Raw genomic sequence first — 14,760 nt, 5'->3', positions numbered from 1 at the left:
ACATCCCCCACAGACATCTCAAACTCAGTGTGCCCAGGCCTGAATTTATCACTGTCTTCATGCCACCCCCCATTTGAACCTCCTCCTGAATCCCCAACTTGGGAAATAGCACACAACTCTCCCAGTTGCCCCAGCCTGAACCTTGGCACTTTTTTTTTTTTTTTTTAAAGATTTTACTTATTTATTTAGAGAGAAAGAGCAGTGGGAGGGGATGCCACTAACTGAGCCACTCACACGCTCTGGCACCTTCTTTATATTCAACCAAGGTGTATTTATTTTTTTAAAAGATTTTATTTATTTATTCATGAGAGACACACAGAGAGAGGCAGAGACACAGGCAGAGGGAGAAGCAGGCTTCATGAAGGGAGCCCGACATGGGGTTCGATCCCGGGTCTCCAGGATCCCGACCTGAAGGCAGCGCTAAACCGCTGAGCCACCCGGGCTGCCCCTCAACCAGGGTGTATTGAGTCTACTTCCTGAGCATCACATGAATATGTGTCCCTTTGGTCCATTCTTGATTATCTCCTAGATGGTCATTATCTCTCACTTGGATAATTATAATCTTGCCTCTACTTTTTTTTTTTTTTAAAGATTTATTATGAGAGAGCGACAGAGAGAAAGAGAGCGAGAGTGAGAGAGAATGGCAGGGAGGGGCAGAGGGAGAGGGAGAATCTTCTATGGAAAGTGCTTAGAATACTGCCTGACACTGTAAGTGCTTAACCCAGTATTTGCCATTACTTTTAGGTATCTCCATAGCATCCTCTAGTTACCCCCTTATAATTAAGCATTTACCAGACAAATAGGGGAAGGGGACTCTAAAAGGGGACTGTCACAGGCTCTTCACCCATAAGTCACTGTGCTACACAATGTCTCAGAGAACAAAGAGAAACATAAGAAGCCTAGGTTCAGGAAAATGTGAATGTGACACTTGTGAGCTCTCAATGGAAAAAGCCAGGTGAAGAGGAGACTTGAGAGACAGAGGGAGCAAAACTTCCCTGCCTGTAGCCTGTTGGCTGCATGTCCACAAGTGTATGCAGTTTCTCAGTTTATGAACTCTCATGTACCAAAAACACAGACCACAGCTAAAGCTCTTATGCAAGCAGGGCACAAATGGTTTCATATGCAAAGAGGATTCTTCTCTTCTCATGCTAGGTCCTCAAAAGTATCTGCACCTCCCCCCCCCAATAAATGTCTAACACATACATTTCAAAATCAAATATTATACAAACCAAGGTATCTATAAATTCAAGCAATGGGTCAGGTCAAAGTAACAAATACTGTTCCGTCAAAAAGGATCACTTTATTAATCTATACATAACACATATAAAAGCAAGCACGATCAGGATGTTTTCCTCAGCCATCCTTTCCACATTTTGTGTAGTTTTAGTGAACTATAAACCACTGATTTCTTCATGCCTAAAAGACAAAAAGAAGAGATGGTAAGAAAATTGGTGCTTGTTGACTATGTACTCAGCTAGAGCTTCCATAATATCCTGATCAGAGGCCTGTCTTTGGAGTGGGGCAGTAATGGGCTGACTGGGGGGCCCAGGAGACCCCGGAAGTCGAAGATCATTAAAGGTTACCATGAACAACATAAGGGGAAGAGATTCTGATTTAGGAATCTACTCCTACAGTGGCACAGATACCGAAGGTACCTGGGTTACTGGGATGAGTGAATCTTTTAAGTTACTAGTCTATCATCAGCCTCTGACTTGAGTAGCTCTTTTAAAGAGAAAGAAAAACAAAGACAAAAACTCTGTATGTAACTGGGCATCCTCAGCCCCCTTCCTATGCCCACATCCCGACCACCCCCAGATCCCTGCTGCTGTGTCACTGCATATGCCACCAGCCTGACCAGAATGAACATGGGTTCTATCACTTTCCTCCTATACACTCATCCCCTTTCAGAATCCTCCTATAGAAGTGCCTTCCTTGACACCTCAGGCAATTCAGATGTGGCTCCTCCTGGTCCCACAGCAGCCTTGCTGACGTCTCACTCAGCACTTAGCATACTGCATGGTGCTCAGTCAGCTTAGTGACCTGGTCCTCTGCCTAGACTGGGAGCCTCTCAAGGACAGGGAGCTTGTCCCATTCATCCCTGTATCCCCATCACCTAGCACATATAGGCACTCAGTAAATGCTTTTGAAATGATGGAACAGATGCCCCTCATGAGATATCTGACCTCCTGTCCCCTGCCCCTACTTAATCCCACATACCCGAGGAAACCAGAGAAGAGGCTCTCTGGGGGTTAATGGGACAGAGGTAAAATGGGGTACAATAATGGGATGCTATTTGTCAGGTCTAATAGGATCCTATTTGCAGATGGTATTATGGGCTCGACTCCCTTTGTGCTGAGGATGAGATCATTTAGTCTGTGTTTCAAGGTGTGGCCTAAAGATCTGAACAGCCTTTTTCCCCATGAGATACAAATTGTGGTCTATACTGCAAGACTGAAATGCACACCTCTGGCAGTGCACTTTAATCACTGGTAAGCACTGTGGATGAGGTAACAGGATTAAATCTGGAGACTCCCAGTACTGGAGTTTGAGTGGTCTCTTGAAAATACCTGGGCCTGTTACCTGTAAGCTGCCCAGTCCACTTAGAACCTCTGAAGAAGCTACTGCAGGCAGTGGCAGGTAAAAAGGCCGCATACTAGGAAAATCGTTAGCGAATACTTCTAGAAACTCTGGCCCAGCTTGTCTACTGTTTGCAAACCGACTTAGCCTAATCAAGAAACTCAGAACACATTTCTCTGTCTCCACCTCTTTTAATTTTCTCCCTGGAGCAACCACTTTGGTGAACCTCACCCACTTGAGCATTGAGACTGGAAACTTCTTACGTAAGGTGCTTTTTAATACTCCAGCCAGAACCAATCGAGAAACTAAGCAGAACACAGGTAGGTGCATACAGTAGAGTTTAACACAGCGATGCCAGGGCACTGAGTCACAGCTAGAGGAAGATGCATCGGCCATGATAAGTCCCAGCTCAACTTCACAAACCTAACATACAGACACGGTGGACTTCAACATTTTTCTTTTTTTTAAAGGTTTTTTTTTTTTTAAAGATTTATTTATTTACTTATTTGTGATAGACATAGAGAGAGAGAGAGGCAGAGACACAGGAGGAGGGAGAAGCAGGCTCCATGCTGGGAGCCCAATGCGGGACTCGATCCCAGGACTCCAGGATCGTGCCCTGGGCCAAAGGCAGGCGCCAAACCGCTGAGCCACCCAGGGATCCCCCCTTTTTTTTTTTTTTAAGATTTTATTTTATCTTTTATTTATTTATGAGAGACACAGAGCAAGACAGAGAGAGGCAGAGACACAGGCAGAGGGAGAAGCAGGCCCCATGCAGGGAGCCCGATGTGGGACTTGATCCCGGGTCTCCAGGATCACACCCCGGCCTGTAGGCAGCACTAAACCACTGCGCCACCGGGGCTGCCCTGGACTTCAACATTTAAGGTAAATATCTGAAGTACATGAGTGTCACCATGTAGCCATGTTTTGATGCTACTACATAGAAACCTCCCTTCAGGGGATCCCTGGGTGGCTCAGCGGTTTAGCACCTGCCTTCAGCCCAGGACATGATCCTGGAGTCCCGGGATCAAGTCCCAGGATCGAGTCCCACGTCGTTCTCCCTGCATGGAGCCTGCTTCTCCCTCTGCCTGTGTTTCTGCTTCTCTCTGTCTCTCATAAATGAATAAATAAAATCTTTAAAAAAAGAAACCTCCCTTCATTAAAAACATTCTCTTCCTTTGATGGCTCTGCTGGAGATTCTCAGAAAGACTGCAGCAGGGCATTGTGTTATGGCACTAGAATAGGAGTCAAGAGATGTGAGTTCTAGTCCCAACTGGACGACAAACTTACAGTACGATGCACCTTCTCTGGGCCTCAACTTTCTCATCTGTAATGAGACTGGTTAGACTAATTTGGGGTTCCCTAACAAGGGGCCATAGGCATGTTTCAATGTCAGTCTGCAGGAGAGTTAAGAGGCAACCGGGAAAGTTTGCTGTGTGTGTGCACATGTGTACTTCTGTGCCAACAGTAGTTTTCATCAGGTTTTCACAGGGAGCCAGGATTTGCAGAAGGTTAAGAACCAACAGATTGGAATGAAGGATCTTTTCTGACTTAATATTCTTTTTTTTTTTTTAAGATTTTATTTATTTGAGAGAGGGAGAGCATGTGTGTGTGTGTGTGTGTGTGTGTGTGTGTGTGTGTGTGTGTGACAGAGAGACAGAGAGAGAGAGAGAGCACACAGGAGCAGAAGGAGGGGCGGAAGAAAAAGCAGACTCCCTGCCGAGCAGAGAGCCCAACCCACAGCTCGATCCCAGGACCCTGGGATCATGACCTGAGCAGAAGGCAGATGCTTAACCGACTGAGCCACCCAGGCACCCCTCTGCTTCAATAGTCTAATTGCAACACAGATGGAAAACTAAAACTCCATGAAGTTCTGGTAGGCAACATTTCCTATACAGGACACAAAAGCTGCTACCCATAAAGGACAAAACTGACAAACTGGACTGAGTAAAATTAAGAACGTCTTTCCATCAAAAGCCGTCATTGAGAGAGTGAAGTGACAGCCCCCCAAGTGGGAGATTTTGCATTACATAGATCAGAAAAAGGACCTGTATCCAGACTATATAGGAATTCAGTAAGAAAAGGTAGATTAATTCAATAGAAAAATGAGCAAAGGACTAGAATAGGCACTTCACAAAAGAGGATATCCAAATAAACAGGAAGAGATGCCCAGCTTCATTAGTCATCAGGAAAATGTAAATTAAAATTCCAATACGATACCAATACTCACCTATTAAGTGTGTAAAATGAAAAAGACATGGAGCACCAAGGTAGGAGGGGCTGCAACAAGAGCTCAGCTAGGGGGAGTGTAATATGGACAACGGTTTGGTGCTATTACCAAAGCACAACATTCACATACTTTATGCTGCTGTAATTCTACCCCATAAGTATGCTACTAAGAGAAATGCATATGTTCACTTACAAAAGACAGGTACAAAAACATTCCCAGTAGCACAACCTGTAATGGCCCCAGCTGGGAGGAACCCAAGAAACCAACAACAGGAAAGTGGATAAACCGTGATGTAATCATACAATGGACTTGCTGCAATGAGGATAAATGAAACTATTGCTGCTCTCAACACCATGTTGAATCTCATTGATACAATGAGTGAAAGACACAGATTACATTTTTATATAAAGTTCAAAAATGGGCACAACAGAAGCATGGCACTGGAAGTCAGAGAGTGGTTACTCCAGGAGGAATAGTGACTATGACTGGTACACCACTGGGGGGACAGTCCTGTTCGATTTCTTTATCTGGGTTCTAGGTTCATGAGTGTGTTGGCTTTGTGAAAATTCACCAAATTTATGATTTATGCACTTTTTTTCTGAATCTCTGGAGATTTTTTCCTACTACCAGAAAACCTAGAATCTTTCATTTACTCAGTCACTGAATACACTGAACCAATGTTTATTGAGCATCCATATAATACAAGATATTGAACTAGCTGTTGGGGATACTGTGTGAACAAGAGAGTTCTGGTCTCTGCTCTCACAGGGTTTATGATCCACAGAATTCTACTTGGCTTACATTAAGCCTACTTTTTGGTTTCTGCTCTTTTTCTTCAGAAAAGTATGGTGATTTAGGAAGTCTGCATTTAGAATGTGTCTTCAAGGAAGACACTTCAAGAACCATCATCATCGCCTTTGCTCCTTCCCTACTGGATAAAGATGCCACATCTCGTTAGATAACAGTGTCTTTAGACAGATCCTTAAAGTGAATCATTATGAATTTTGACTAAAGTCAAGTCTTCTTTGGAAGCCCAGAGAAATCTACTTCAATATCTGGCTCCTTGAGTTTTTTTTTTTTTTAAAGATTTTATTTATTTATTCATAGAGACAGAGAGAGAGAAAGAGAGGCAGAGACACAGGCAGAGGGAGAAGCAGGCATCATACAGAGAGCCTGACGTGGGACTTGATCCAGGGTCTCCAGGATCAAGCCCTGGGCTGCAGGCGGCACTAAACCGCTGCGCCACCAGGGCTGCCCTGGCTCCTTGAGTTTTACTTTTGTTGATTTCCAGCTTGTTTCACATGACCTGCAGCAAAGTCACTTAAATAAGGTGTGACTTATATAAGGTGGGTTCAATGACAGACATGGTTCTCTGGGAAACAATGTGAGGCAGATACGAGTAGGCTGTGAGAGGTCTCTCCCTTCCTGTAATTCAACATTTCAGATACTTAGGAGGGAAAATCAGTAAGCCCCCTAACATTCTTCCAATTATTTTCCAACCACAGTTAGATATTATCTACAAAAAAAATCTCTTGAAGCAGATGTACAAACTTATTTTAAGAATTCTCAGGTTAAATAATAAGCAAATCACTAGAAAAAAAACTTAACTATTATCACGTGTTCTTCTTATTTAAAGTATAGGTACCAAAAAAATGGAAGAAGTGTTTTAGTTATAAGAAATCAGAAGCAGAGGCTAATCCATGATCCATTCTCTTGTGTTCCAGGGAAGGGCTGGTAAAGAACCCCTCAGGCGTGCCAGAAACTTTTTAGGAACAAGACTAAACCTGTCTTGTTAATTCAGGTGAATCCTTTGAAGCTAGAAAGGGTAAATAGGTATCTGTCCCCAGAGCAATTCTGACTGACCAAAGTCAGGTGGGGAAAAATAAAGCAAGATTTCAACAATTAAGTTCATCCTCCTTCCCAACCTCCCCCAGCTCTGGGAACGGCACTACCATCCACCACTTCCCAAGCTAGACACCTGGGAGTTATCTTTGACTCCTCTCTCTCCTTCACTTTCCATATCCCTTCAACCACCTGGAACAGGTAACTTGCCCTCTAAGTATTACATGAATCCCTTCTCTCTGCCTATACTGCAATGACTTGAGTTCAGGCTGCCTAACTCTTCCCCTGACTGGCTGCAACCATAACTAATCAGTTTCCTGTGCAATCATGTTATCTCCCTTCCATCTGTTCTCTACTCTCTAGCCATTGAGGTCTTTCTACAATCTTTCAGTGGTTTCCCTCCACCCTCAAAATAAACTCTGAATTCCTCCGCCTGGCTTTTCAGGCCCCCCTTTGCTTGTTCCTGCTTACTTCTCAGACTTATCACTAAATTCCTCCATCTCTCTTCTATTCCCGTACCAGAAAACTCAGGTTAATAACGCGAAGGCTGCTGGTGATCAGAAGACAGTTTGCTTAGCTGGTCTTCTGTGACCAGTTTGAGATGTGATGCCATCTGCTGCTACCATGAAAAGAAGAGCAGGCAGGAGACTAGATGGCTGTTGACTCCTCCTGAACTTCTGGTGAGTTGGGCTAAAAGGGGAAAATGGTGTTTGGCTTTGGAAGCATTTCTGTACTCACCTTAGAATATGGGTGTATCTGATGATGAGGGGATTTCAAGGGAACTAATGAAGAGAGTATGGACCATATGAGAACAGGCAACTATGTTATTCAATACAGTTTATTAGAAAAGGTGATCCTCTGGGCTGGTTATAGATGCCTGGCCTCTATCTTTTCTAGGAATACAGTGATATTTAGATCTAGACTTGCCCAAGTTTATAAAACATCTACTAGGTACATACTGAACACTCTCAGAACACATAGCAAGCTGGGTATTACCATCCTCTCCATTTCAAGGAAGAAGAGCTAATTAACATGCTAAGTTACAGAGTGAAGAAATGAGTGGCTACAAATCAAGTCCAGGTCTTTTGACCCCAGGCTTAGCTCCTCAGTTAGCTATCTTTCTGAACTAAACTGTAGTTGTGTATAAAAGGTATTCACAGGGCGTCCCTGGGTGGCTCAGCAGTTTAGTGCCTGCCTTTGGCCCAGGGCGTGATTTGGAGTCCCAGGATTGAGTCCCACATCGGGCTCCCTACATGGAGCCTGCTTCTCCCTCTGCCTGTGTCTCTGCCTCTCTTTCTCTGTGTCTCTCATGAATAAAGTCTTTAAAAATATATATATTCACTAGCTAAGGGGGAAGGCTGAACCTTCCTTTTTACCCCCACTGAGTGGGACCATTCAAAAGGGGAGGGGTGAGGGATCTCTGGGTGGCGCAGCGCTTTGTCGCTTGCCTTTGGCCCGGGGCGCGATCCTGGAGACCCGGGATCGAGTCCCACGTCGGGCTCCCGGTGCATGGAGCCTGCTTCTCCCTCTCTCTCTCTCACTGTGTGACTATCATAAATAAATAAATTAAAAACAAACAAACAAACAAAAGGGGAGGGGTGAGAATGGCTATTAAGGAATCCAAACTCCATCAAATACACACGTGTTCCCACCCTGCACGTGATGCATCAGTGAGCTGAAAACCTGAACACAGGTAGAACTTGGAGGGTTTTGCCTTAGCAAAGTAAGCAGAACAGCGACAGCTGTGACCGTGAGAGGACTTCTAAAGAACAATGTGCAAAAGCATAGAGGTTCTGAAACTTGCTCTCAAGTCAGAGGGCAGAGAAACAGTAAACCAGCCACTCAGGGCCTTTCGTTGCTAGTTTACTCCGACTGGAGACCTGGTTAATGGGTAGGCGAATGCCATCTGAATATGACAGTGCAAAGAGGTCTATTCTAAAGAGGGGTCCAGGGATCCCCGGGTGGCGCAGCGGTTTGGCGCCTGCCTTTGGCCCAGGGCGCGATCCTGGAGACCCAGGATCGAATCCCACGTCGGGCTCCCGGTGCATGGAGCCTGCTTCTCCCTCTGCCTGTGTCTCTGCCTCTCTCTCTCTATGACTATCGTAAATAAAAAAAAATAAAATAAAAAAAAATTAAAAAAAAATTAAAAAAAAAATAAAGAGGGGTCCAGAAACTTTTAGGTAATGACACCAAAAAGACAAAGTCCAGGCAGTGCTAAGTGAGTTTATTCATCACAAGATGTTATTTACACAACCTGGTGAGGCAGGTATAATTATCTCTGTGAAATTAAAACTGAGAAAAATTAGGTAACTTGCCCAAGTCACAGTAGTTAAGTTAGAATATGAGCCGCAGTCTCTTGGCCTTTGGCTTGGGCCACCTTCACTGTGGGTTCACAAGCACCATAAAACCAGAGGAGCCAGAGCATAAGGTAGGTAAACCCACAGACTTTGAAGGGATGCCCATCACTTTCCACAGTTTCTGCACCTTCAGAACAGGCTGCATACATTCTGCTACTCGGGCCTTCCAAGATCCAATAAGGATATTTAGGAAGGAGAGGGAAGCAGGCAGTGAACAGGCACAGAAACCAGCACTGGGCATTAGGACAGCCACAGGAAAACTGGGTTGTGGCTTCTGTGTCACCCACTGCCCTCTGCTGGCCACTGGAAAGAATGGGTGGAAAGAGGACCAAAGATTCATTTCAGGTTGAAGTGCCAAGAGGAGACGATGATGGATTTTTAAAAACGTTTTATCTGAGGAAAGCTCAAACTTATAAAAGAAGTGTAGAATATGTCTCATGTTTCTTTACTCAGCTTCAACAATAAATCAATCAACTCATGGCCAATTTTATGTCATCTACTCCTAACCTGCCTCCCTCTACCATGTTTTTTTAATTTATTATTTATTTATTTATTTATTTATTTATTTATTTATTTATTTATTTATATATATATATATATATTTATATTATAAGATTTTATTTATTTATCCATGAGAGACACACACACACACAGAGGCAGAGACACAGGCAGAGGGAGAAGCAGGCTCCACGCCGGGAGCCCGACACGGGACCCAACCCTGGGGCCTTCAGGATCAGGTCCTGGGCTGAAGGTGGCGCTAAACCGCTGAGCTACCAGGGCTGCCCCATGTTTATTTTCTTTTTTTTGAGATTTTATTTATTTATTCATGAGAGACACAGGAAGAGAGAGGCAGGGACACAGGCAGAGGGAGAAGCAGGCTCCATGCAGGAAGCCTGATGTGGGACCCAGTACTGGGACTCCAGGATCATGCCCTGGGCTGAAAGCAGATGCCCAACACTCCTGAGCCACCCAGGCACCCCCACATTTCTATTTACACATCTGTCTCCCCTTCTAGATTATGAACTCCTTGAAGGCAGTATGGTGTTGTGTTCACTTTTGCATCCTGGCATGGCTAGCACATTGAGGCTCCGTAGATGGTCACATGAAGAAAGACTCAACTATCCAAGTCCATTACTTGACAATATCAAGTGTTGGAGACGATGGGGGGAAAAGATAACTCTTGTTTCCTACTAGTAGGATTTAAATTGATATAATCACTTTGGAGGGCAATGTGGCAATATCCAAAGATACGTTCAAATGCTTAGGCCCATAAAACGAGATCAGGATATTTTAAATTAAAAAAAAAAAAGTACATTCAGGAGCACCTGGATGAATCAGTCGGTTAAGTATCCAACTGCTGATCATGGCCTCAGATCATGATCTCAGGGTCCTGAGATTGAGCCCTGTGTAGGGTTCTGCACTCAGCGGGGAGTCTGAGATTCTCTCCCTCTCCCTCTGCCTCTACTTCTGCCCTTCTCCCTGCTTATGTGCACACACGAGCTCTCTTTCTAAAATAAATTTTAAAATCTTCAAATAAATAAAAATGTACGTTCAGAGAACAAACGAACAAAAAAAGAAAACAGAAAGAGCTCTTGGAAATTAAAAATACAATAGCAGAAATAAAAAAACTCAATAGAGGGCAGCCCGGGTGGCTCAGTGGTTTAGTGTCGCCTTCAAGCCAGGGCGTGATCCTGGAGACCCAGGATCGAGTTCCGCATCAGGTTTCCTGCATGGAGCCTGTTTCTCCCTCTGCCTCTCTCTCTCTGGGTCTCTCGTGAATAAATAAATAAAAATCTTAAAAAAACAAAAAACAAAAAAACCCTCTAGATGAGTTGGAAGCTAAAGTTGAGAAAATCTCTCCGAAAGAGCAAAAAGACAAAGAGATAAAAAATAGAGGACAAAAGAAAGAAAACCAAAGGGCTCTTTGAGGAGGTCCAAAATCTGAAAAAAAGGAGTTCCAGAAAGACAAGAAAGAAAATAGATGGGAAGAAGGTAAAGAAATAAAGGAAAAATTTCTTATATTCTTATTTTCCGAGTTTCCAAAATGAAAGGATAGTACAAGTACCCAGGAAAGTAGATAAAAACGATTTATTATCAAAGCGTATCACTGAGAAATGTCAGAGCCATGGGGGCAAGGGAAGACCCAACTGGTTTCCAGAAAGAACATATACCACAAAAGACTGAGAATCAGAATGGCTTTGGACCTCAACAGCAATCCTCAAATGAGAAGATAATCGGAATAATGATATCGAAATTCTTAAAAAGATGATTTCTAATCCATCTCCAGCCTAAGTGTTGATTATATGTGAGGGTAAGCTAAAGATATTTCTAGTTATACACAGTCTCCTGATTTGCCTCCCTGCATCCTTTCTCAGAAAAGTACTGGAGGCATGCTTCACCAATATGAATGTACACCATGAAAGTAAAAGACACAAGAGACGGGAAACAGGGGATCCCTCCCATGAGACAGGGGAAGACAATCTCCGTGGGAAAAGAAAGTTGTGCCGGGAAAGAAAAGTGTATGATGTGGCTCACCTGTGAATCACAGTAACAGAGTCATATACCATAAACTCTGACAAGTGGCTTCACCAAAGCTATACAGCAACTACATGAGGACCGAGGGATGGGAGGGGTGAGCTTGTGTGTGACAGGGCGGATACAAGAGCTGAAGTCTAATCTCCCAGAGTGAGAAGTCCACAGCTGATGCTGACAACTGGAAAGGAGAGGAGCAGCAGTATACGCCTACTACTTAGACCCTTGCAGTGGGAATAAAACCAACCCACTAGAGGGATTAGCAACATCTGTCTCTGGAGAGGGGAAATGGCAGGGAAGGGCAAGGTACTGCTGCTTCTGCAACATCATGCATATGTGACTTCCATAAATCCTAAAACGAGGGGACAACGTGCACACAGGAGTTATTCAGAAGACTGAAAGGGGTAGTAAGGCTTCCAACAGTACCTCACATGTTTGGACTGGTTTAGACCAGATGACAGTGCTATTTTGCCCGTCTGTATGCCACTGCTATGTCCTAGTTCATGACCATCAAAATTCAGCACTTCAGAGGTACTTGCAGGATACAGATAAAGCTTTATATCTGAATCAGGAGTGCTGAGGCCACTCCATCCAGTAGATATATTAAGCCTGGATTTTCGAAAAGGAAATGATTTTACTTTGCAAATAACCGATGTCTCTAAGAGGACATTATTAGGTGTTGGTTCAGAGGTTCTTCCCTGCCTTGTCTGAGAGCTCTCATAATCCAGAGCTCCAGAAGTAGTCCTAGCTGACAAATAGAGGAGATAAATGCAGCAAATGGTGATATGAGCTTCATGGAGAGAATTGTACATTTGTGTAATAGGCCTTTTTATGCTTTATGTGTAGGTTTTTACCTGTAACCTTTATTACACTGTGAATTAAATGTAACTTTTGTGAAAAAAAGCATGGACTTTCAAAAGTTCTTACCAGCAGTGAAAATGCCTTTGGTGCTCTGTTTCATACTAGAAGGTCTCACAATTGCTGAAAGCCCTGTGAAAAGAAAACCAACAAGGATGCCAAAAAAAAAAAAAAAAAGGCCAAATGTTAGTCATCTTAACATTTTTAAAATCTAAAATTAAATATTCTTTCCAGTTATCTAATAAAACCAGCACATCCATCTCTGCCCTGATGTTGCAGAATGACAGTGGAAGGGGTATCATGATTGAGGATCAGGAGACCAGAGTTGCCAGGCATGTCAGCAACCAGCTGTGTGAGTTCAGGCAAATGCGTGGTCCTCCCTCACCTTAATTAAAATATGGGGTGGATTAGGTCACCCTCAAAGGTCATTTCATGACTTTAAATCTGCTTAAGGGTGCTAGTTCTCAACCCCAAACCCACTGTTTCTGCCTGGGAGAAAAACTTACATTTTGAAAACATATATGGGACTCCTCAGGGAAGAGCAATAGCATAGTCCTTCACCCTCTCACAAAGGCAGCAGAGATCATATGCTGACCAGAATCATGTTAAAATGAAAACAAACAGCATGCCTCCTCATTTATCTTCAGAATAGGTACCTGGCAATCTAAATGTATGCTCTGACAGCCTGGGGCAGGTGCCTGGGAGAGTGCGTCATTGGCAAGTGCATCTAGGGCAGTAGCTTGCATCCCTGAGGAGCTCAAGAAATATTTACTCAATAACACAGGAGAACGTGCTCATCTGGAGAAGGGAGTCATTTTCAATCATGATTATTTCTTTACTGACAGCCCTTGTAAATTATCTTTAACGACTCAAAGAGAAGTGGGTCTCTGAAGATAAGATTTTTGGGTAAACACTGGGAAGGCCCTGGGCCATGTAAGAGGGAGCTGACTGAACACACTATGAGACACATCGAACAGGAGTCGGCTGATGAAAGCTGTGTTCCTGATGTTATAAAAGCAGTAAAAATGTCACTAGCCTCCTTCCTTCTCAGACCACCATGAAGAACACAGAGGAGTCTTTGGAATAACTTCTAGAAGTTATGGTCTTGGAACCAAAACAAACATTGTTTCCCCCTTTGACAGTGATTTAGGACCAAGGAATCTGAAAACAGGAGTACTCTCACCGCGGTACTTCAAACAAATGACAATTTAGATTTGGAAAAAACCCAGGTTGTTAGTGCTTTCTTCTTCCCTGAGACAATCTGTCTCTCGATCTCACTAGGCACGAAAGAATAAAGAATACAGCTCAGTCACAAAGTCTGCTTTTAACCCATGGCCAGCACTTCCTTAACGTCAAATTCATAAACATACCTAGTCTCACCACTTCTCCACAGTCGGGATCATGAGCAACTTGTAATAAAGTTTCTTCCACATCTCTGTTTTTCCCAGGAGGGTCCATAATATGATTTATTTGTCGCTGTAAGGTTTTGGGCAATGTCATTAGCTGAGTGAATTGTCCTTCTGGGCTTTTATCTATCTAAGGGGGAAAAAAAGAAAGATGATATCTATGGGAAGTTCTTTGAATTCTATAAAGATTCAAAGTCATGGCTTCTCTTTCAAGTCACACAGACATGCACGAACCCATACCCCAGAATGGGGAGCATGCTAAGGAAACTTGCTCCTTTCTGAAACTGAATGCACAAGAGTTCAGATTCTAAGGTCCTTCAGAAAGGCCAACACTTTTCCTATGATATTCTCCTTTTACAACGAGAAAAGAGTAGAGGCCCTTTTCAAGCATCCATTTCTGACTCTCAGTTTTAAAATTTCTTTTTCTTAAATCCAGCGGTAAAGGAAGGAAGGCTGCCGCTAACACTCACTGAGGATCAGCAAATCCAGACACTCAGACTTTCTCTCTCCCACTGTAAACACAGGGGCACTGAGTGACACAGCCATGGTCATATAGCAGTTGGAGAGAGAGGCGTCCAACCTCGGGTCTCCTGCCTTCTAGGCCTTTTACTCATCATGCTGTATTTCATAAACTGTAGGAATAAACTGATGACAGGACTAAGCTTATTGGCTTTTAATCTCCTGGTACATAGTAGGTAGTCAAAAAACACTAGTTGAGTAAGGAAATGAATAACTGCATCAATGAAGCTTAGCTGTCATTATTTCTTAAGTAGGGTTAAATTACACCAGTGGTTTCTGTGCCCCACATATTCTAGATACATCAAGTTGAAAGAGAAACACAGAAATAAAACACACAAACTATGCATCAGACTTTACTCTGAATCCAAAGTTAGTCACAGAGCCAAGGCCACACCTAGCTTCTCTAACTTCTAGTCTAATACACTTTACTTCACAGAACTAA

At 43.4% G+C, this 14,760-nt stretch overlaps 1 protein-coding gene across 1 annotated transcript in view; it reads right to left on the bottom strand.

The window, feature by feature from the left end:
- Window positions 1-1,280: 1,280 nt before the first annotated feature.
- Window positions 1,281-14,760, bottom strand: part of TAMM41 (TAM41 mitochondrial translocator assembly and maintenance homolog) — a 50,719-nt gene continuing 37,239 nt past the window's right edge. The window contains exons 6-8 of the mRNA XM_055344244.1: window positions 13,764-13,929; window positions 12,463-12,525; window positions 1,281-1,416 (exon numbers count right to left, since the gene is read on the bottom strand). Coding sequence (XP_055200219.1) covers window positions 1,340-1,416; window positions 12,463-12,525; window positions 13,764-13,929 — 306 coding nt within the window. The 3' untranslated portion in view covers window positions 1,281-1,339. The remainder of the gene's footprint in view (window positions 1,417-12,462; window positions 12,526-13,763; window positions 13,930-14,760) is intronic.

Source organism: Nyctereutes procyonoides, unplaced genomic scaffold (genome assembly GCF_905146905.1).
Source record: "Nyctereutes procyonoides isolate TBG_1078 unplaced genomic scaffold, NYPRO_anot_genome, whole genome shotgun sequence".
Taxonomy (NCBI): domain Eukaryota; kingdom Metazoa; phylum Chordata; class Mammalia; order Carnivora; family Canidae; genus Nyctereutes; species Nyctereutes procyonoides.
The sequence above is the reverse complement of the archived record's forward strand: the minus strand, read 5'-3'. Positions and strand labels throughout refer to the sequence as shown.